This window comes from Biomphalaria glabrata, chromosome 11, assembly GCF_947242115.1.
Source record: "Biomphalaria glabrata chromosome 11, xgBioGlab47.1, whole genome shotgun sequence".
Lineage (NCBI taxonomy): Eukaryota > Metazoa > Mollusca > Gastropoda > Planorbidae > Biomphalaria > Biomphalaria glabrata.
This window is the reverse complement of record NC_074721.1, coordinates 32,019,916-32,041,811: the sequence shown is the minus strand read 5'-3', so window position 1 is coordinate 32,041,811 and position 21,896 is coordinate 32,019,916. Positions and strand designations below refer to the sequence as shown.

At 38.9% G+C, this 21,896-nt stretch overlaps 1 protein-coding gene across 1 annotated transcript in view; it reads right to left on the bottom strand.

Moving 5' to 3' along the window:
• The window catches only part of LOC129921852 (ETS translocation variant 4-like), an 87,614-nt gene that overhangs the window by 4,014 nt on the left and 61,704 nt on the right, over positions 1 to 21,896 (bottom strand). Inside the window, exons 7-8 of the mRNA XM_056005034.1 lie at positions 14,126 to 14,188; positions 13,564 to 13,650 (exon numbers count right to left, since the gene is read on the bottom strand). Of these exons, the coding sequence (XP_055861009.1) occupies positions 13,564 to 13,650; positions 14,126 to 14,188 (150 nt within the window). The remainder of the gene's footprint in view (positions 1 to 13,563; positions 13,651 to 14,125; positions 14,189 to 21,896) is intronic.

The window sequence follows — 21,896 nt, the reverse complement described above, 5'->3', positions numbered from 1 at the left end:
AATTTCTGATCAAATGACGAGAAGCGCCTACAGCAGGGCGAATTCGGTATCGCGCATTAAGAATAAAGGGGGGAAGCAAAGGCTCCCTGACAAAATACCGCCACGCTGGAAGGGCGAAAGTGAGAGCAGCGAACCTCACAAATAATTGTACAAATATCTTCAGTCCAACTGGGGAGGAAGGGTTGAGATTTAGAGCTTAACCAGAAATAAAAAAAACCTCATGTCTACATAGATAAGTTTAGTTTAGCCCAAGGCTTTTAAGGAAATATCACACACTTATATTCCACGCACCATCTCTTATTCAAACATACACACACATTGTATGAGCACACATACACACACATCGTATGAGCTCTCCACGTGTTTAGTTGACGTCTCATTTTGCTTTCACTTCTACGAAACCAACCTATCCCACCCCCCAAACTTTCACCACCCTTTTTACAAATAATTTGCATAATTATGGTTAAAAGGGGGGGGGGGGAGACGGCTGTATCACCGTGGACGTCTCGGCCTCAGTAATAAAGCCAAGATTTTACCCCCAGACCGCCCGGGCAAATTATGAGACATGTAATTACCAAGTTCCTACATGATAAATTTCCCCCCATTGCCCATCAGCGCCACGTTGCAGGCCGGGTAATGTTACCCATTCGCCCCGGTCAGTAACCATAGCAACACAAGCGTCTTCCGCGTAATAGGGTGTCATTTACTTCGCGACATTGGCACGAGGACTCACCGCCTAGTCCACTGGACTCCAGGAGCAGAGAGAGTGAAAAGGAGGGGGAGGGGGGGGGGCTGTAAAAAAATTGTTGACAGGTCCAGCACGAGTTCTTTGCCCTGAGGTTTCGTTTTTCGTACAATTCTACGTCCCTTCTCCAACTTTTTAAGATCCTAATAAAAATCTCCTTCTCAATTTATCGCCTCGATCATCCTCGGCTTTTATGATTTGATCCCCAGACCTGGGAGGACAATAAATAGGGTGGAGATGAAACGAAAAAAAAAAAAGAGAAGAAAATAAAGGTGTCGGGGAGAGAGGGAGAAAGAGAGAGAGAGTAGAGAGTGAAATAGATGGAGGGTAAAATAGAAAATGGTAGAGAGAAAAGAGAGAGAGAGAAAGAGAGAGAGTAGAGATAAACAGAGTGAAATAGATGAGGGGAAAATAGAAACTGGTAGAGAGAAAAGAGAGAGAGAAAGAGAGAGAGAAAGAGAGAGAGTAGAGATAAACAGAGTGAAATAGATGAGGGGAAAATAGAAACTGGTAGAGAGAAAAGAGAGAGAGAAAGAGAGAGAGAAAGAGAGAGAGTAGAGATAAACAGAGTGAAATAGATGAGGGGAAAATAGAAACTGGTAGAGAGAAAAGAGAGAGAGAAAGAGAGAGAGAAAGAGAGAGAGTAGAGATAAACAGAGTGAAATAGATGAGGGGAAAATAGAAACTGGTAGAGAGAAAAGAGAGAGAGAAAGAGAGAGAGAGAGAGAGAGAAGTCTAAAACAGAAATTTAGAGAGAGAGAGAGAGAGAAGGTGTAAAAGATGGTGAAGATGAAAGTGCGGGAGAAAGTTTGTGAGAGAGTATGAAAGAGAAAGTGTGTGAGGGTGTGAAAAAGAAGGAGAAATCGCAGAGAGTGTGTGAAAGTTGTGAAAGCGAGTGAGGAAGAGAGTGAGAAAGTAAAACTGTAAGAGAGTGTGTGAGGGAGACTCATTGAATGCAGTGCTTAAAGGATAAATTTAAATGCTCTAATAGTCAAATAGGATTAAATTGACAGTTTACAAATGGTTGTCGACTTATAGACTAATTACACAATTCAGGTTTCGTTAATCTCGTTAATACGGTTTAGTGCATAAGTAAAAAACCTAAAAAATCTAGAAGTGATGTCTGGGAAGTGGAGTCACGTGGTATAGAGGACGCTTGCATGACGTCGAAAACAAACGAAGAAAGGAAGTCAGTAGCTGGGGAGAGCATAGAGATAGTTCAAAGCTTTAAGTACCTTGGAACTGTGTTAGACAAGAAATTAAATTTGTATTACCAACACATATTACAGCCCACAAGAGCATGAGGTATGTAATTGTGGCTACTAAGCACAATGTCAATGTTTTGCCATGCTCAAATCTGCAGTATTTTAAGTTTCAACATTACTGCATAGAATGGCAATCTGAACATAAACAAGAACAACATCTAAAAAAAAAATAATTATAAAATAAACCAAAGCTTATATTAAGTTTAAATGTATCAAATAATTGGATAAGTCAAGTTACTATACTTTTAATTAATCTATGACATAATAAGTCTGTGTGATTAGAAATATTTTTACCAGTTGTGTTTGTTTAGCTTTTAGCTTTCTCAATGCGCTATGATCCTATCACTTGTCTGGACCCGATGTGAAAGGGGGAAGGAAGAAGGGGTATAACTTAGTGAATGTTTACACAATCGTTTTTCAAATGCATAAAAAAAAAAGTTCACTAAGGGTTCAAGAGTCCTCTAGGGGAATAATCTATGTATATAATTCTCTTCTTCCCTCAACAGTTTAAACGAGTAGTAAGGAGTAAAGGAAAGATCACTCTCTTATTTCTGCGTATAGTCCACGAGAAAACAAGAGTAGTGTTCACACTACGGATGACTGGCTGCGCGACGGACTGTCGTTTAAATGTATCAAACCCTACCCCCTCCCATCCCCCTTTGTTCTGCGGGAGGTTTGGACTAGGAAGTAAACTATCTTTAACTCTGAAACATTGTAAAACATTTTACAAACAAACATTTTACAAACACTAAATAGCAAGGCCGGACTTAACAATTGTGGGGCCCTATTTTGGGTAGGGAAGCGGATAATAAGTGAAATTTAAAAGTTTGTATTAGAAAATAAATTCATCTATGCATTTTATTCATTCTTTACTACGCACAGAATCACTTTACGAGCCTTGCATGTAGCGAAGTCATTCAGTATATCATAATAATTCTTATTCCCACATAGATTACGCTCAATATCACGAATTACCAAATGTTTCAATCTATATACGAGGATTGTTGACCTCAAGTAATTCTTCATTTGTTTGAGGCGCGAGAAGCTTCTTTCACCAGATTACACAATTGTGACTTATGCATAATGCCGTGCGTAAGATTGGCGTTTTCCATATTGAATGACACCCCAAAATGACAATTTTTGTGTATATATTTCCGTATATTTTAAGGACTTTTTCGTATATTTTGCGATTTCGGGAGATTTCCTGGAGCTCATGGTAAATCTACAGGAGGGCGCCGGAAATATGTTTTAAGTTCTAAAATGGGTTAATTTAATAATTTATACAATTTGAATTAGAGCGGGTCCTATGAAAGTGCGGGTCCTATGAAAGTGCGGGGCCCACTTCCGTCACATAGGCCGGCCCTGCAAAATAGCGGCGTATGCTACGCCGCCGGTCGACTAGTTCAACTTAAACCACCACGTCAAGTACGATTTCTTTCCCTTGTTCAAGATATCAAACAAAAAAAATTAATTATCAATAGTTAATAACTAATTGTTTACTCTAATCATGTATTTTTTTAAATATTTTTTTTTTGTAATGCACAATTGTAAAATAAATTTCTTTGCGATATACAAAGATTATCATTAGTGTTATTATTCATTTGAAATGAAAAGAATAAGTTGAAAAAATGGTCAATAAGTCTGTCCGTCATTTGTTTACGAGCACTTAGATCTAGTAGATGTTTTTTTTTCTGGTACTGAAATGTATAAACATTATTTCTTGCGATTCTTTTCTCGGTTCTTCTTCATCATTTTCATCATCAGCATCATCATTGAGTGTGACGTGAGCTGGGCAGGCAGCTACTTTCGGTCAGATGGGATTCGCATTAGTGCATGTGAGTAGGAATAGTTTGATACTGTCTGGTGACAATTGAGATATCTTCTGTAGGTCAGTAACACGTGTTTATCTTATCTTATATAATACAGACGTTACTTCAAAAAACGAAGATGATTACGTCCTACGCGTCATGCATCTAGTTATGCATGTTAACCAATGACTTAAATTCTGCCAAGTCACTGGTTTTTCTTGCTAGCTCAGGCAACCCATTCCATGCTCTAATAGCACTAGGGAAGAAGGAGCATTTGTACAAATTTATGCTAGCATATGGAACTAGGAATGTGCCTTTATCTTTGAGTCGATAGGCTCATATACTATACTTATGTTTGATTCTATAAGGTCATGTCATGTACACATGTTTGAGTCTATAAGGCCATGTCCTACACAAATGTTTGAGTCTATAAGGCCATGTCCTACACACATGTTTGAGTCTATAAGGCCATGTCCTACACAAATGTTTGAGTCTATAAGGCCATGTCCTACACAAATGTTTGAGTCTAGAAGGTCATGTCTTGTACACATGTTTGAGTCTATAAGGTCGTGTCCTATACAAATGTTTGAGTCTATAAGGTCATGTCTTGTACACATGTTTGAGTCTATAAGGTCGTGTCCAGCTGTTGACAAGAAAGTTTGTCTCTCGGCTGGGCACAATTCTAGTCAAATTAACAATATTCATCGTCCCTTGTGACTCCCGCGCGCTCTCTTCTCTCCCCACACAAGAGAGCTACAGAAATGGCGGCACGGCCAAGACGACTGGCATATGGCTCAATCTTGGCCAGGGTACAATTATCGGAGAATGAGACAGAGAAGGGGAGGGGGGGGGGAGCTGAATCGGGATAAATGCGGACGGAATTCGCGAAGGAATAAAATGCTATTCTCTCTCTCTCTCTCTCTCTCTTTCTCTCACTCTATTTCTTCTGTTGTTTTTTTCTCTCATTCTGTGCTGATTGATAGAGTTAGCGTCTCCCAGAGCCTGATTTGATTGAGCTTCTCACTAGTGCGTCCTATGAGGTAAAAAAAAAAAGGGGGGGGGGGGTAGGGAGGAGGATAAATCAGCCTTACCAAACTAAAAGGAATACCGCTGACCGAGATAACTCTAGGGCTGACCGAATAAAAAGGGGGGGATAAGTCGCGGCCAGTGAGATAACTTGACCTCACTGACAAAGGCTAACGAGGCCAAGAAGACGGGCAAGGGAGAAAACCCACTTGAACACTTTCATCCGCAAACAATCTCAGTTTTAAGCCAATCACAAATTAGTTTTTTTCCTCCTTTTTATTAATTTCTTGCGCTGAAGAGTTAATGGGAACAACAGAACAATCTATCTTAAAAGCAACACAATCTTAATAGCAACACAATCTCATAGCAACACAATAATAGCACTTGCATTGTTTATAAAGACAAATTGAAGATATTGGAGACTTATAATAACTTTAACAGTCAGCAGGGCCGACCTTACGAATTGCGAGGCCCAATTTAATGGATGCTTGCGAGGCCTCCTCTTATAATTTGTTTTACAATAATAACAATTACTGTTAATTGGATCATTATACCAAAATTTGTTATACAACATGCATAGGAAGAAACTCAAAGACAATTGGCGTCAGTGGGTTAGTTAAGGTTACGACAATCGTACGATAGGCCTACAGTAATTATGTTAACCTTTTAAGTCCTACATCTTTAGAAGCCTGTGACAAGAGCAATGATAGTGATAAGCCAAAGGTAAATTGCGGGGCTCCTACCAGGAGAGGGGCCCAATCGGATCATTCAGTCAAATAGGCCTAATTCCGTTCCCGATAATCACCCAGAGTTCATCAACAATTACTCTTCCAGTTTAATTTATATCCGTACGTACAATGACTGAGCTGAGGAATAGAATGGGACGGCAGCCTGGTCGTGCAGTATGCGCTCTGGACTGTCGTTTGGTCGTCTCGATGGTCCCGGGTTCAAACCCTGCCCGCTGCCATCCCCCGTCGTCCCGCGGATGCAGATTATCTTTAACTCCAAAGGAACATCCCTAACAAGTAAAACAGCTTTTAACAACATAAACAACAACAACAACAATACATTGCATGATTTGTTAAAAACTAAACCTAAGTTTCTTTAAACCAGATACAGCACTCAATAAAGGGAAATAAAGCAAGAGCTGTGAATAATTGCTCCAAGGGTTACAAAAGTGGTCATTCGAATAATAAACAGGGGCAACTAATCGCACAGTTTTTTTTTGTCTGTCGATTTCATGGCACTACCCTCCCTCTATCTCTACATCTCCTTCAATCGTTCTCTCTCTCCTCTCTCTCTCTCTCTTCCTCCTTCTCTATCTAGATATGTCAATAATTTTCTACATGACTCCCCCAAACAAGAGAGCTTGAGAAGGACCATTACAATAGATTAATATATATACTTCTTTGATTGATAGATCGATAGATAGTCAGAATATATGTGGTTTTAAATCATTACTATTCCTTACTGTCCACACTGCACCTTCCGAAGTCCAAGTACTGGACAGTTCCTCGGACATCAAAAAGTCATGTAAACAACTAAATTTGGCCAAACTAATTGCACTAATTGAAGTTCAAATTTCCAATGCAAAAAGTCTCTGCGAAACATCTGGTTCCTCTGACAAGTAAGAGAGGTCACTGAATGCATGCAATTGTCTGCCCCTGGCGACATGACCATTGTCTGCCCCTTCCCTTTAGACTGACTTCATTACGGGATCTCTTGCTTGCAATCAGAGACCGTCTTGGTGACAAGGGCTAACTCTGTTTAGTTCATCTTCACTTCGCTCACACTGTTTGAGTTGTCTTTAAAAAAAAAAACCTTTGCAGGTTTTAATAATGTCTGCATGATGTAATTTTTGTTTGCATGATGAAATGTCTGTAGGGGTAAATATGTGTATGATGTGATGTCTGCATGATTTGATGTCTGCATGGAGAAATATGTGAATGATGTTCTGTCTGCATGATGTAATTTTGTGCATGATGAAATGTGTGAATGGTGTTATACCATCATGATGTAATTTTGTGCATAATAAAATACCTGCATGATGAAATGTGTGAATGGTGTTATGTCAGCAAACGTGAATGATGAAATGTCTGCATGAAGCAATGTCTGCTTGATGATATGTGTGAGCCCGTGCATGCGTGAAAGAATAGAAGCGTGAGTCAACTTTAAAACAAGAAGATAGGGTGTGCTCATAGATGCGTAAAATCTGACCTTCTTAAACATTTTCTTGTGTGTATCCTTTAAGCAGACTTTTTTTCTTCAATACTTAGAAGTTACTAATTTTTATTTTTCATTGACGCGATTTCACTTAATTTAGTGTATTCATGCGTCAGAGGAGTATCCCAAATTATGAGTCCATATGCTCTCTCTTTTCTCTCTTTATCTCTAATTTCTCTCTCTCTCTATTTCTCGCACTTTCTCTATCTATTTGTTTCTATCTATATCTTTCTTTCTCTATAACTCTACCTCTTTCTATCTATATCAATCTATCTGTTATCTGTATCTCTTTTTCTGTCTCTCTTTCTGTGTCTGGGTCTCAGCCTGTCTCTGTCTCAGTGTGTCTGCTCGTCTTTCAAGAGTCTTTCTAACTGAATCTCTAAGTCTTAAAGGCGCTGCCTCTCTCTCTCTTTCGTTCACACACAAACTGTCTTCTCATTGTTGGGTATTGACCTAAAGATTGCTCCCCAACAGGACAACAGGCCGCTGTCCACTCCAAAGTGACCACCTAATGACGACAGCGTGTTTCGGGAACACCTAAAATAGCCCCATTGTCCCGGTAAAGGTTTCCACGTGAAAGGAAGTGACCTTTCAACTGAAAGGTCAACAAGGCTCCAATTCCTGCAGTGCTCATTAAGGTTTCATGTACGGAGCAGGTAACAAGGAAGACGTGAGCCGGAGTCGTCAGGTGAGCGCTCGCCCTCTCAGGTAGCCGACCTTTTGGACAAGATGCCGCCCTTTGAAGAGCCTTATCCCGGTACTAAATCTACCTGACTCTCAGGTCAATACAGTATCAATACATTTTAAGCAATTCAAACACATCTAATAAATAGATGTCACACTCAGTCATTATTCGTTACTACAATTAAAAAATCGTTACGACGAACTGCAATGATAATATGTGGCCAGCATGATTTCTCTGCGCGGTGGCTGAGTGGTTAAGCGCTTGGCTTGTGAACCTGGAGTCCTGGGTTCGAATCTGTGTGAGAATCTTGGATTTTAAACTATCTACATATCAAGCGAGTAGGAGGTTGGTAGTTTAATTCACGATTTTTACTTAACTATATTCTTTCCTAAGTTACTATATTTCTAACGCTGCGTTACATGTTCATGCTGTTAAATCAAAGGCATTAGTGTAACAAAACAGGGCCAGATTCACAAACTTACTAGACTGTGTAGCGGCACAAAGCCTCACCCATAAGCGGTAGCTGCTTAATTAAAAAATTGGAAATTTCAAACAAAATATGCAAATTAAAGATAAGAAATGAAAAGAAATCCTATCAAAAGTACAACTAGGCCCTACTCTATTTCTTTATTCACTAATAGGACACGCTTCTGGAGTTATTGATATTATTACGTGCTTGAAGAGGGTAGAGCCTCAAAAAAGGCTATAAGGCATCCACTTAATAATATCCGGCACTGAATATGAAATTTATTTATAATGATGTCGTGGGGTTAGATTCGTGAAATGGATCATTGTTCTCATTTTACTAATACTCTTATTTGAAAGGGTAACACTTTGCCTTTTGATCTGCCTTATGTCTTTATGAATCGTTAAATAAAAGGTTGTTTAATTTTAATTAGTATTGATACGATCAGAGGTGTAAAAGCACTCTATGACTCAACGAAGCTTATTAAAAGTTAAAAATGAACGACACCAAATTAGAAGCCCATATTTGGCCTGTTAACAGCATTGTCGACTACCCGTATGATGGACTCGTGGTGCCATGGTCACTTGACCCCCATCTTGTTGACCTATCAAAGATATCCCGGGAACGTCCTCGTTGTGCTGGCCAGTCAAATCTGAATAGCTTCCTATTCGGGCGCGGGTGATCAATTCGCTGGTCAAGCGAGTGGTCAAGCCTCTCCAGACACGCTGCCCATCAGCTGGACATGACCACGTCGTTACCAAAGCGTGATGGAACCACTTCACCGTCGATGTGAGAGGAGACGGGGGGGGGGGGACACACACTACAGCAGCTCATTAATGCAGATGTAATGTCATTAAAATTCAAAACTTCTGGAGCCCCCCTTGCGGTTTGTTGAGAGTCGTAGAGGTTTTATTGGTGATCGTTCAAGAAGTACTGCCAAGTACTACCAAGTACTATCAAGTACTACCAAGTACTATCAAGTACTACCTAGTACTATCAAGTAATACCAAGTACTATCAAGTAATATCAAGTAATATCAAGTAATATCAAGTACTATCAAGGCCGCACACTTCGTTAATTCGAATGTGAGTAAAACAACAGTTTCATTTCAAGCATGTTTACACCCGAGCGCCATTAATCCATATCTGCTGGAACAGGACCTAAAAGTGAATCATATTAAAATAAGCAAATGTCTACCTCCCGTTAACAATGATTTCCTATGTTACAGTAACATTAACTCTTTCTCTTCGTAACTTTTTTTTCGTCATTCCGATAGAATAATTCATTTTTGCTCATTTGTCTTTCACTATCCTGTTATGATTAAATTTCTCTGTTTATCAGAAAATGTTATACTTGGTATTAAACTGTAGGAGAAATCATGCTCTTTTTATAAAACACAAATTAAAGTTTATAAATCTAAAAATCAGTTTAGTTTAATTGGAGTCAAACCAACGTTGGCATCGTCAATTAAAAGAGAAAGAGTTAACAATGCCTAGGCGTTACATTTTTCTTGTCAACGGCTGTGGCAACTAATCCACAAAAAGTTTTAGTCTTAATGCATTGTCACTTCTTAAACCTGGTCCTTGTGTTTTCATTCAAGTGAACTAAAATGACTTCACGGGAGAGTTTCATGTTTTCTTTTCGTTGGGCAGAATGGTGGACAGTCCAGACAGTATTCACCCCCCCCCCTCCGCTCTCTCTCTCTCTCTCTCTCTCTCTGTCTCTAGCTAAGTTAAAGATAAAGGTAGCGTAGCTAATTACGTAGCTATTGGTATCTATAGTTAAGGAAAGTTGCAGTTGATATAAAGCCATACATAATACTAATAATACTAAGTAGATTTATATTTCACACACACACACACACACACACAAATAATATTCAGACACTAAAAAGTCCCGAGCTGAGTCGAGATGCTCAAAATGTAGACAAAATAAAGAAAACCAAAAAAAAAAAAAACAACTTGATATTTTTCTATGTTAAGGGACAGCAGAAACCTCTATCTAGCTTTCATAGCTTAAAATCACAACAACGGCTTGAAATAGCTACATGTAAAACTCGGTAGCCAGTGGGATAACTACATGTCTAAGCTGTACGCAGCCAATGATTGCTACCTATAAAAGCTCTACAGAGCCAGTGATTGCTACCTGTAAAAGCTCTACAGAGCCAGTGATTGCTACCTATAAAAGCTCTTCTCAGCCAGTGATTGCTACCTATAAAAGCTCTTCATAACCAGTGATTGCTACCTATAAAAGCTCTTCACAGCCAGTTATTGCTACCTATAAAAGCTCTACAGAACCAGTGATTGCTACCTATAAAAGCTCTTCACAGCCAGTGATTGCTACCTGTAAAAGCTCTACAGAGCCAGTGCTACATGTTTTAAAAAAAAATCTCACTTCAGCTTCCTACAAAACGATTATCTAGTAATTATGACGGCGGTCCCAAACACGAGATGGATGTCCAAATACCGTGCCACGGCGAAGTGATGACTCTACCGAGAAATGATCAGTCTCATTAAAAGTATGTGATTGTATCGGCAGAGGTGTGGCGTTACGTAGGGCGTATTCATGACAAACGACATGGCATGCGGGTGGTAAATGGGGCTATAAAGGGGCAGGTGTGCAGCTTCGTGGAGAGAGTGATAACATCAGAAGCGGCGCTCAATGTATAGAGAAGGGGGGGGGGGTTGGGAAAGTCCTGTTTTTCGTTTTCATTAATTACTTCCAGGACTAGACTAGGACTTAGGACAAAGGACGATACTTTGTCTGTAGCCTACGATTTCATTTTATTTCCATTGAACAGTTACATGTCCAAAGAGTTTCTCTACTCTAGGAATACTCATTTCTAGTTGTAATCTAAATACGCTCAAAGAACACAAGAGCAATAACATATTCATTCTAGGGCGAAATTCAGCATACGACTCGTGATCAACTCCATGGCGACGCGAAGAAGATGCGTAGAAATCTGCAGCGTAGACCTGCAGAAAAATCCTGCAGTGAGGACCTGCAGAAGAAACCTGCAGTGAGGACCTGCAGAAGAAACCTGCAGTGAGGACCTGCAGAAGAAACCTGCAATGAGGACCTGCAGAAGAAACCTGCAGTGAGGACCTGCAGAAGAAACCTGCAGTGAGGACCTGCAGAAGAAACCTGCAGTGAGGACCTGTAGAAGAAACCTGCTCAAACTGAGGATGAGCAGGTAAACGCTAACTCTTCTCTGCCAAGACAGAGAGGAATGGAGAAAGACGTTCAACAGATCTTCCGTGGTGCCCCAAACGGTTCAACAGACTAAGGGATAGGTGAAGGTGAAATGCTTACTTGGGTGTAAAAGTCGCAGAAGTTCGGAACTAGCTTGTCGCCCTTTTAGACAAAGAAGCAATAAAAATAAGTCACAATTCAAATAACCAGGTCCGGTTTTAAGTAAGCAGAGGCCGCACCCTCATCTGTAGACTTAAATAAAAATGCTCTGAATTCGATGGTAAGTGTACTTGTACATATTATTTATGTATTTATGTTTCTCCTTTAAGAAAAATATATTTTGGTTTGCATATTTTAAAGTTTTACTATTTCTTAGTTCTTGTCAGAGACCCAATACACCATGTTCCGATGACTTATTTCTTAGTTCTTGTCAGAGACCCAATACACCATGTTCCGATGACTTATTTCTTAGTTCTTGTCAGAGACCCAATACACCATGTTCCGTTGACTTATTTCTTAGTTCTTGTCAGAGACCCAATACACCATGTTCCGATGACTTATTTCTTAGTTCTTGTCAGAGACCCAATACACCATGTTCCGATGACTTATTTCTTAGTTCTTGTCAGAGACCCAATACACCATGTTCCGATGACTTACTATTTCTTAGTTCTTGTCAGAGACCCAATACACCATGTTCAAATGACTTATTTCTTAGTTCTTGTCAGAGACCCAATACACCATGTTCCGATGACTTATTTCTTAGTTCTTGTCAGAGACCCAGTACACCATGTTCCGATGACTTATTTCTTAGTTCTTGTCAGAGACCCAATACACCATGTTCCGATGACTTATTCCTTAGTTCTTGCCAGAGACCCAGTACACCATGTTCCGATGACTTATTTCTTACTTCTTGTCAGAGACCCAATACACCATGTTCCGATGACTTATTTCTTACTTCTTGTCAGAGACCCAATACACCATGTTCCGATGACTTATTTCTTACTTCTTGTCAGAGACCCAATACACCATGTTCCGATGACTTATTTCTTAGTTCTTGTCAGAGACCCAGTACACCATGTTCCGATGACTTATTTCTTAGTTCTTGTCAGAGACCCAATACACCATGTTCCGTTGACTTATTTCTTAGTTCTTGTCAGAGACCCAATACACCATGTTCCGATGACTTATTTCTTAGTTCTTGTCAGAGACCCAATACACCATGTTCCGTTGACTTATTTCTTAGTTCTTGTCAGAGACCCAATACACCATGTTCCGTTGACTTATTATATTGTCCATCAAACTCAAGTAGCCAGGTCACTGAGTGGAGTCAGAGAACGAGAGACAGTTCTCTTTGTTTTTTTTTTTTAAATTGCTCGCATTTCTGTCTTGGAGTTTGTAACATGAATTATTGATAATTGTAGCCAAAGCAGACAATCAGTGGGCCCTGGGACCCCCCTCACGGCTCAATGACAGACAAATTACAGGAGCCCTCCTCCTTTACCCACCCCCATCGGTCCTTCTCATCAAGGACATAAACATCGCCCGTGTGATGAGGGGGAGGAGTGGGAAACAGTTGTTGATGACAGTGACAACTACAAACCTCGGGGAGGGAGGGAGGGGGGTGTAAGGGAGGTTAGGGAGGGGGGTGACAATGGCGATAATTAGAGAGGTGATCAGTTTAAGGACAGGACGTCATACCGTTAGAATGATCATTGTGCACATATAGAGCGTATCTATCTATCTATCTATCTATCTATCTATCTATCAATCTATCTGTCCGTCTGTCTGCCTGTCTGTCTGTCCGTCCGTTCGTCTGTCTATCTATCTATCTATCTATCTATCTATCTATCTATCTATCTATCTATCTATCTATCTATCTATCTATCTATCTATCTATCTATCTATCTATCTATCTATCTATCTATCTATCTATTTATCTATGTTATTTAATATTTTAAAATATATGTTGTTTTTTTTACAAAAAAAAAGAACGAAATGGAATCTAACTGATTGTCAGCATTATCATCAAGAGAAGAAAACTACGCAATTGTTTAAACTGATGACGTCATTTACAGCCATCCACGCTGAACCGGAAGTGTCTCGTCTGTGCTGACCTAAGGGAGACTATACGATGTCTGTTGCGAGTAACCTACCTTTATGTTTGTCCCGGAAGTGCGACAAGTATGAGGTGTCGTCAGGGTAGAAATATCGCATCGCGGCGTCATAGGAATACGGCATCACTGAAAGATCATTGGAAAAGAAATCGTGAGTTTGTACATAAATATTTTTTTTTCTAGTTCAAATGACTAAAGTAATATTAGGTATATCTTTGTAAATTAAACTACTAATGTATTAATAGGTATCACTACGGGCCACGACAGATCATGTACAAATAATCACGTGATTTTTGTTTTAAAGTTTCAGACGTTCACAAATGAAAAAGTGTTCCATTCATGTCCAGCTGGAAGTCAGGGGGAGCTAACGCGTAGAGTTTCACTGGGGACCTGACGACAGTCCAAAGCAAAAACCACATGTACAATTCAAAATGCAAGAAGCTATGCGAGGTTGTTTGCTTTTTTCAACTAGATTCAAAACAATCTACTAGATTCTAAGCCCATCAACTAGATTTAAATCAATCCATCTGATACTAAAACAATCCCAAAATTTTCAAAGGAAAATGAACACGCTCGAAGTTGCTATAACAAGTCAGCTCACCTTCTTGTGGACTTGGTTGTCCGGAAAGATCTTGTCTTGGAAACACGGAACATGTCCTGGTTTCTGAAAGCGATCGAAAGAGACACTCATAAGTTTACCTTCGATACGTAAGGTTCAAAGTTCAAAGGGTCAAACTATGTAACCAGTGTCAGTGAACAACGATTTACGTGGGGTCGAATAAGACTCGTGTAATATAGCAATAATATAGTACCAAGAAGAGTCATGTATCAGTTACAGTGGGAGGCCCATAGTAACTAACATTTTACAAGCCCAGCCTAGAGTTGGGTTTAAAGTTTAAACTCGACAGTCGACACCTTTAGTTAAACAGCCACGTGATCAATGTCTCGACCATATCCAGAACAATAATTTCTCATCAAAAAGTTTTACTATTCAGAGAAAGGTTTGATTTAGGGTATTATTTTGTATGCGGGAAATATGACTCAACACGTAAAATGTAAAAAATACTTTAAAAAAACAAACAAACAACAACAACAACAACAAAGTTTAGATCTTTTCAATTGCATCAGTTATTTTGAATCAATCATGTAATTATTAGATCATTTTTAATCGATCTAAAGTATAGACTAACACTGATAAATATGTGCGTCTGGAAATATTTATATTAATTGTTTTAGTTCAGCGTCACTTTCATCCTTAGAACATGCTCTGTGCGCTACGGTCCAATGACTTTTGAGGACCAGTTTGGGGGGGGGGGGGAGGGTATCTGGGAGAAGGTTTCTGTGCTGCATTTTCAAAAGCTATTTTAAAAAAAAAAAGGTTGCTCGAGTCTGAATTGGAACTCGAGGCTCGAGCCGTCACGATGTAAGACAGACGTGCTAGCCTTTGAGCTACTCAAGTACTTATAGAAATAGAAGGTTTTATATTTATCTATTGTTAATTTCAGATTTTTAGCGAACTACCTAATTCTCTACACAATGTTTATCTATCCTTGGCTTAAGACATTTTCTATATGAAACATAATTAATTAATTAGTTCGTTGTTGTTTCTTTGTTTTTTGTTTTGTTTTTGATTAACTCGTGTACTGTCATCGACAATGAATAATTGTGCAAAGTTTCAAACTGATGCGATAGTGGGAAATAGGAGAAAGAACTTATACAAGACTCTACCAGGACAGACAGACAGACAGCTCACATACAACTAGCAGGAAATGAGAAGGCTGACACACTCGCCAAGAGTGGGAGAACAAACTCACAAGTAAACTCTGCACGCTATCCAGAAGAAATGAAGAAATTAATTGTAGATAAAATAAATGAGAAATGGACGAGCTCCCATCCAAATCACAAGAAAGATGACGCTTACTATAAGCTATCCCGACAAGACCAACGTCTAATCTTTCGACTCAGGACCGGACACAACAGAATGCGACAACACATGTTCCGGAAGCTCAAAATTGGAACCAGTGAAATCTGCCCATGTGGAGTATCACCAGAAAATGCCGACCACGTCCTCCAAAACTGCTCTCTTTACCAAGAGGCCCGTATAAGACATTGGCTCCAAATCACCCCAATAGAAAGAAAACTATATGGAGAGCTCCCTGATTTGGAAACCACTGCGCAGTTCATCTCATGTATTGGTCTAGTCATATGAAAACTCCAACATAACAATGAGAACGAGGAAGAAGAAGAAGAAGACAGACAGACAGGCGATCTGCTTGGTACAGGCAAAGAAATTAGTCATAAGATTTAAGAAAGTCTAAGCCAACTGTAGTCACTTATGGAGAGAGAGAGAGAGAGAGAGAGAGAGAGAGAGAGAAAGAGAAAGAGAGAGAGAGAGAGAGAGAAAGAGAGAGAGAATTGACTATTCAAACCTACATTTTTTATTATTTATAGTGACACACATATTTACACATTCACTTATAGGTCCAACATATATTATTTATTTATTAATTTATATATACAATATACATATGACCTATATTTTATTTAGTACTAGCCGGATGTGACCCACGGCTTGCGGGCCTTAGTTTGGGTATTACTGAAATATTGGATTGAATTTAGATCTATAACAAACATGGTAAACAGATATCCCCGATTTGTTAATAAGTTAAGTTTTTAAATAGAGATACAATTAGGTATTTTTGTCTATTTTTAGGGCCCTCGGTTGTAGGAGGACCATTAAACACACACAACGGTCTCCGCCTTGATCTAAGGAACATTTATGTCAAGTTTTATCAACATGGGTCAAACGGTTTTGATTTCTATGCAGGACATACATACATACGCCTTACTTTCTACTTTATTTATTAGATTTTTTAAATGTAAGCTATTCCCCTTGATTTTAATGCTCTATTGCTGTATCATTTCAAGATCCTTTGCATTGTTTTATTGTTTCATCTTTAGATAGAAACACTACAGCCAATCTTTCTAGTCATCCAGCTCTTCATTCTGACCCCCTCACCATGCCTCCTGGTTCATCTTATCCAGAAGTCATCTCAGGACTTCATCCCGGGTGAGATCAACCGTCCCCCCCCCCCTTTTTTTTTCGTTCGTTGTTTGCCGTGGGCATTACACTAATCCAGGAGCTCTGCAATGCTCACGGTGACAAGATAATTTGATTAGGTCGTCTGCTTCAGCGCCTTAGACCATGGGAGCGTGTGCGTGTGTGAGGGAAAGTGTTGCTTTTCCCGCACTTTTTTTTTTCTTCTTTGACTGACATCCATCGCTGCGGGTGTTGAGCTGCCATCTAGCGGTGTCTTCTGCTATCAAATCACACTGGGACAAACGTACACACTAAGTCGTCACGCCTATTAACTTGATCAAAGAGATAAAAGAATACCTAGAGATGTAGGTTACATGCCTCTCATTAATATTGTTCTACAGATGGGGGGGGGGGACTCAACGAAAGGGTTTCAAGGCAAACTATGGCGGAAAAAAAGATATAAATAGACAGTTTCTTGGTGTATCCGGTGTACATAATAAAGGAAGTGTGTTGTTTTTTAAGCTATACGATTTTTTTTTGTTGCATTTGTCGGCACTGCAGCATCTAGTTTGTTCACTCTTCCGTTTCTAGCTCAAGTTTGTTTTTTTAATTTATTTTAGTTGGCAGCATTGAAGTTTAATTTTTCGTTTTAATTTTTCGTCAATGACATTGTTCACTTTAACGTGGAAATCTCCAGTAGCGTACTCTAAAGTAAGTTCCCCTTTCAGATATTGTGGTTTACAAAAAGCTGATGATGTAAAGGTTACCTGTTTCTGTGGACAGCGGTTAACGAGGGCGTCATGTGGACAGCACAACGACCAATCGCCTTTACTTTTTCCCAACTAATGTCAGGTACCTATTAGAGCTGGGTGGACACAGAGGCGCCCAAAAGATCCCGTAATTAAAAAAAAAGTCTTCACCAGGATTCGAACCCGGGACCAGGCCAAGCGCTTTACCGCTCAGCCATCGCACCTCCAGTAGCATACTCTGCCTTCACAGTTTGGGCGGAAATCACTGGTTGTGCTTCAGAACTCTAAAGAAAAGTGTACATGGTAACGTCCGCCTTCTGTACTTTTTGCAGGGCGGACTCGTTACACCATCTATGGTGTAGGGGAGCGGGGCCCAAATTTGAACACCCCAATTTGAGGGGGGGGGGCCAAATGAGTATCCGAAATTTGTTTTTACATTAAATATAACACCATTATCTCATGTCATTATGTCGAATGTCAAAATGCAGGGCCCCTTTAGAGGTCAAGCCCCCCCCCCGGGGGGCCAAAAATCCCTAGCTACGCTACTGGGTGTAACTGCTCAAGGAAAATATGCAGAAAGTTTGGACTCTGGATAGAGTTGGAAACCCTCTCAGAAACCGCCGCTGAGATTCACATATATTTCATTCACCTATGAAGAACATTTACAAGTTCACGTACTCAGAGCAAGTGTAATGTATTGTTGTAACTAACACTTCAGGGGAGGGCAGAGGCAGTCGGTGACTAGCTATAACTTTTTACACTCGATTAGTTATCTTATAATAATTTCGTTTAATTAGGAATGTAACATATCCATCTAGTTATCTTGAGTCCCCCCCCCCCTTTTTCCCATTATCTAGCATGCCATAAGTTAATCACTCCTAAGACTTTGTTAAATAAGCCCCATGTGTGTATCGATAGAAACAGAACAAACCCAAACCCTAACTTCAAAAACAAAAAGTTCTCAGCCAACAAAAGGATCTTGAAGCCTTAGCATCTGGTGGAGGACGTGGACCGCGAGATTGTGTGGTCAATACAAGTTTGTGACAGAGAGTTAACTGGCTGGGTAAAGGAAGAGAGCAGACCAATTGATAGCCATCTCCTATTGGAGACTGGAAGATGAGAGAGGGCGTGTCTATCTATTGATTTCTTCCGCTCCCCCATTCCCCCCACAGTCTGGCCACCCCTCCTCCCAGGGATGTGCCAGGCCAGTCTGAATAAAGTAAGTTTGTTTGTTTTTCCACTTTTTTGTTGACATACATTTCAAGCAGATACGAATAAATATATTCTAGATAGGATTGGGGCAAAGGGGCAATATGGATGTAACTCGTACTAAAAAATACCTATGATAATAGGGGATACACCGTTAAATAGAGATTTACAGAGGTAAATGTGTTTACAGTAACTTAATTGTGGTTATATAGAATAGATCTATATCCATTATAGAGTTTCCTTTCCAAGAGCATGCCTGGGTCTTGTACGAAGAGGTCTTGGTTCTCAAATAATGTTTGATTTAATATTTGATATATAAATAAATTAACAAGACAATAACGGGATTTTTCTAAAAAGAAATAAAACTAAAACTCGTTGTTGGACCCTGCGGGTCATTGCGTTACAAACTCACATCTAAATCGCATTAACCGTTGCGGATATTTCAGATCGAATACCGAGGTTGCATAACACGAAAACTTTCTTTTAAATCTTCATAAAAACAAACTTCATATACACTAGAGTTCGAAGCACATTTTAATGCAGTGGTCGTATTGACCCAAAAAATGTTTTAGCCAAATGTTTCTATGTTTTTCTTGTCTAGGTTTTTCGTGTTCAATCAAACAAGTAACATGAAAAAATGTTTAAAAAAAAAAAAAAAAAAAAAAAAAACAATACTATTAGTACTATATATAGCTGGCCAACCTTTGTGACAGTAATTATGTTACTCTTAATAACTAATGAATGATAGATATTCAAAATACATGTCCTTCGCCGACCATACCCCCCTTTCGAAAAAAACAAACAACTTGTTAAGCAAATGTATATATTTAGAGTATTTACATTACTAATGCTAGGCCTATAGATCTTAACTTTCTAGACGTAGCGAGCAATGTTTTTGAACCTCTAATTTTTGTTTTTTAACGCCTTAAATGAAGACATGCGGGAATACCCGCTAGCGTATGTACGTTCAAGACTAAAGATTCCCTAGACCCCCCAAACCAAATTTAATTATTACCCTTCAAAAAATTATAAAGGCCAAACAAAAGTTTTCCTTGTGTGACAAATTTTTTTATAATTCTGTTCTCAAAGATATACATAAACTGTACCATTTCTAGGAAAATTGTTCGAGCTATTTTCGATAACCGGCTTTTGTTTTCTCTTCCCATGAAGAATTTGCAAGCCGAATAGAAGAACTGTAATCATCAACAAACTGTGGATTTGTGGATTTTTTCCGAGATCGGTCTCGATTTTCTGATTAATGTGATTCACAGTTATCTGCACTTTGTTTACATTTGATTTTTGCAATGCCTCTATTCAAATCAGAACTTCATGGAACCTGGAGGGTGGAACCTCGACACGATTCTCAAAAACGGCTCTAACAAAAATTTTCCTAGAAATTTAACAGTTGATGTATATTGTGGAGAAAAGAATTATTAGCTCGTTGGCAACACGTTATAATTTTTCAAAGTAAAAAAAAATAATTTCAATTTGACTATAAAAAAACATGTAGTCAGCCGAAGTGTAGCGATAACTGAATTATTTACTAAATTTAAAATTGCTTTCAGTTTATTGATAGTAAATCTAAGCTTTGATTATATTTTACGTAAATCTAATATAGACTACACTTAGGTTGTACATATGCAAGTAGATCTATATGACTATTAGATCTACATCAATACCTAGAAGTAGATCTACACAGGGTCGACCTTAGGCATAGACAAACTGGCAGCTGCATAGGTCCTTCAACTGGTAGGGGCCTCGCACAGAACTCAAAGAAATTTTTGTAGAGAAAAAAATGCGAATCATGGATCGAATCTCAAAACATAGCAGAACTCTGTGGCTCTATGTCTACTAGCAAAGCTCCAAGTCTCTAAAATTCAAGATCTATTTGCGAATGTTTAGATCTACTAATTAGACTACATTTGTTAGAAGACCATTTGTTTCTTCCTTTTATTGAAATGTCGAAACGTGATTTCTAGTCTGGTGATCGTGAGTCGTCAACGAAGCACATTAGTGCTATCGGCGCTAAATGAATTTGACTTATTTGTTGATTTAGATATGTACATACATGTTTTTAATTAATTGCGGATTTTATTTTTCGGTCTTAATTTTTTTCTATTTTATTTGGGCCACCCTATTCATTTCGCCTAGGGCCTCATAGCACCTAAGGCCTAGTTCTTAAGAGATCTAAATCAGCACTTAAGGTAGATCTAGATCTAGTTCTAGATGCCTAAATAATAATATTACCAATATATAATTATACAATGACACAAGTGTGCCTTTGGCTGAAAGGGCAACGTCAGTGGTAAATCGAACTGAAGGTGCCAAAGTATGAGCTCAATACACGGTGCCGGGTTCGAATCCTGGTGAAGACTGGGATCTCTAAGGGGTACCTGACATTATTTGGGGAAAAGTAAAGGTGGTTGGTCGTTGTGCTGGCCACATGACATCCTCGTTAACGGTGGGCCACAGAAACAGATGACCTTTGACATGCTCTGCACTACAGATCGTAAGGTCTGAAAGGGGACTTCGCAGTGGTTAAACAAAAAGCACGAATAAAATATATCTTGTACCTTTTAAAAGACATAGATTAAAAACTCTCCTATATCCTGTACATCGGATATACACACAAAAAAACACACTCCTTTGAGGTTTCCAAGCTAGATGAAACTTTCTAAACGCGCGAGAGCACACGAAATCACACCAGTGTCTTTTCTTCTCGTATACTTACTATATTTGGCCATTCAATTTTACAAATAATTAGAAAGTCCATTTTTTAAAAGTTTGAAATAGGTATTGAAACAAGATAAAAAAAAAAAACTAGTTAAAAAAGATAATACCTCCTTTATAGAACTTGTAGAGCGATTATTTTTCTCTTAACAATCAATAAATGTTAGATTTTTTTAAAAAAAAAAGAAATATTTGTTATCCCGCCCCATTTGAAAAATTATAGAGTTTTCCCCGTGTGACCAACGAGCTAGTGATTCAACTGTCAATTTCTAGAAAAATGGTTTGGGCCTTTTTTGAGATCCGCGTCCGGGTTCCACCCAGAAAAGTTCCATGAAGGTACAAGTTGAATAGAGGAATTGTAAAAACAAACTAAGACGCACTAATGTTTTAAAAACTTAAACTCATCACGCGAGTTATATCTCACCTACAGTATACTTGTAGGGGCTACACTTTTTATCAAGGCAAACATTTTAGAATTGTGACAATTGTGAAAACTAATTTTCAACAAGTGAAGAATTTACTAAATACTAATAAACGTACTGTTAGTCGCCACCGTTAATATTCATATTAACTAGCGAAATCTGCCCTTGTGGAATGTCACCAGAGAATGCTGACAATATCCTTCAAAACTGCATTCTTTATCA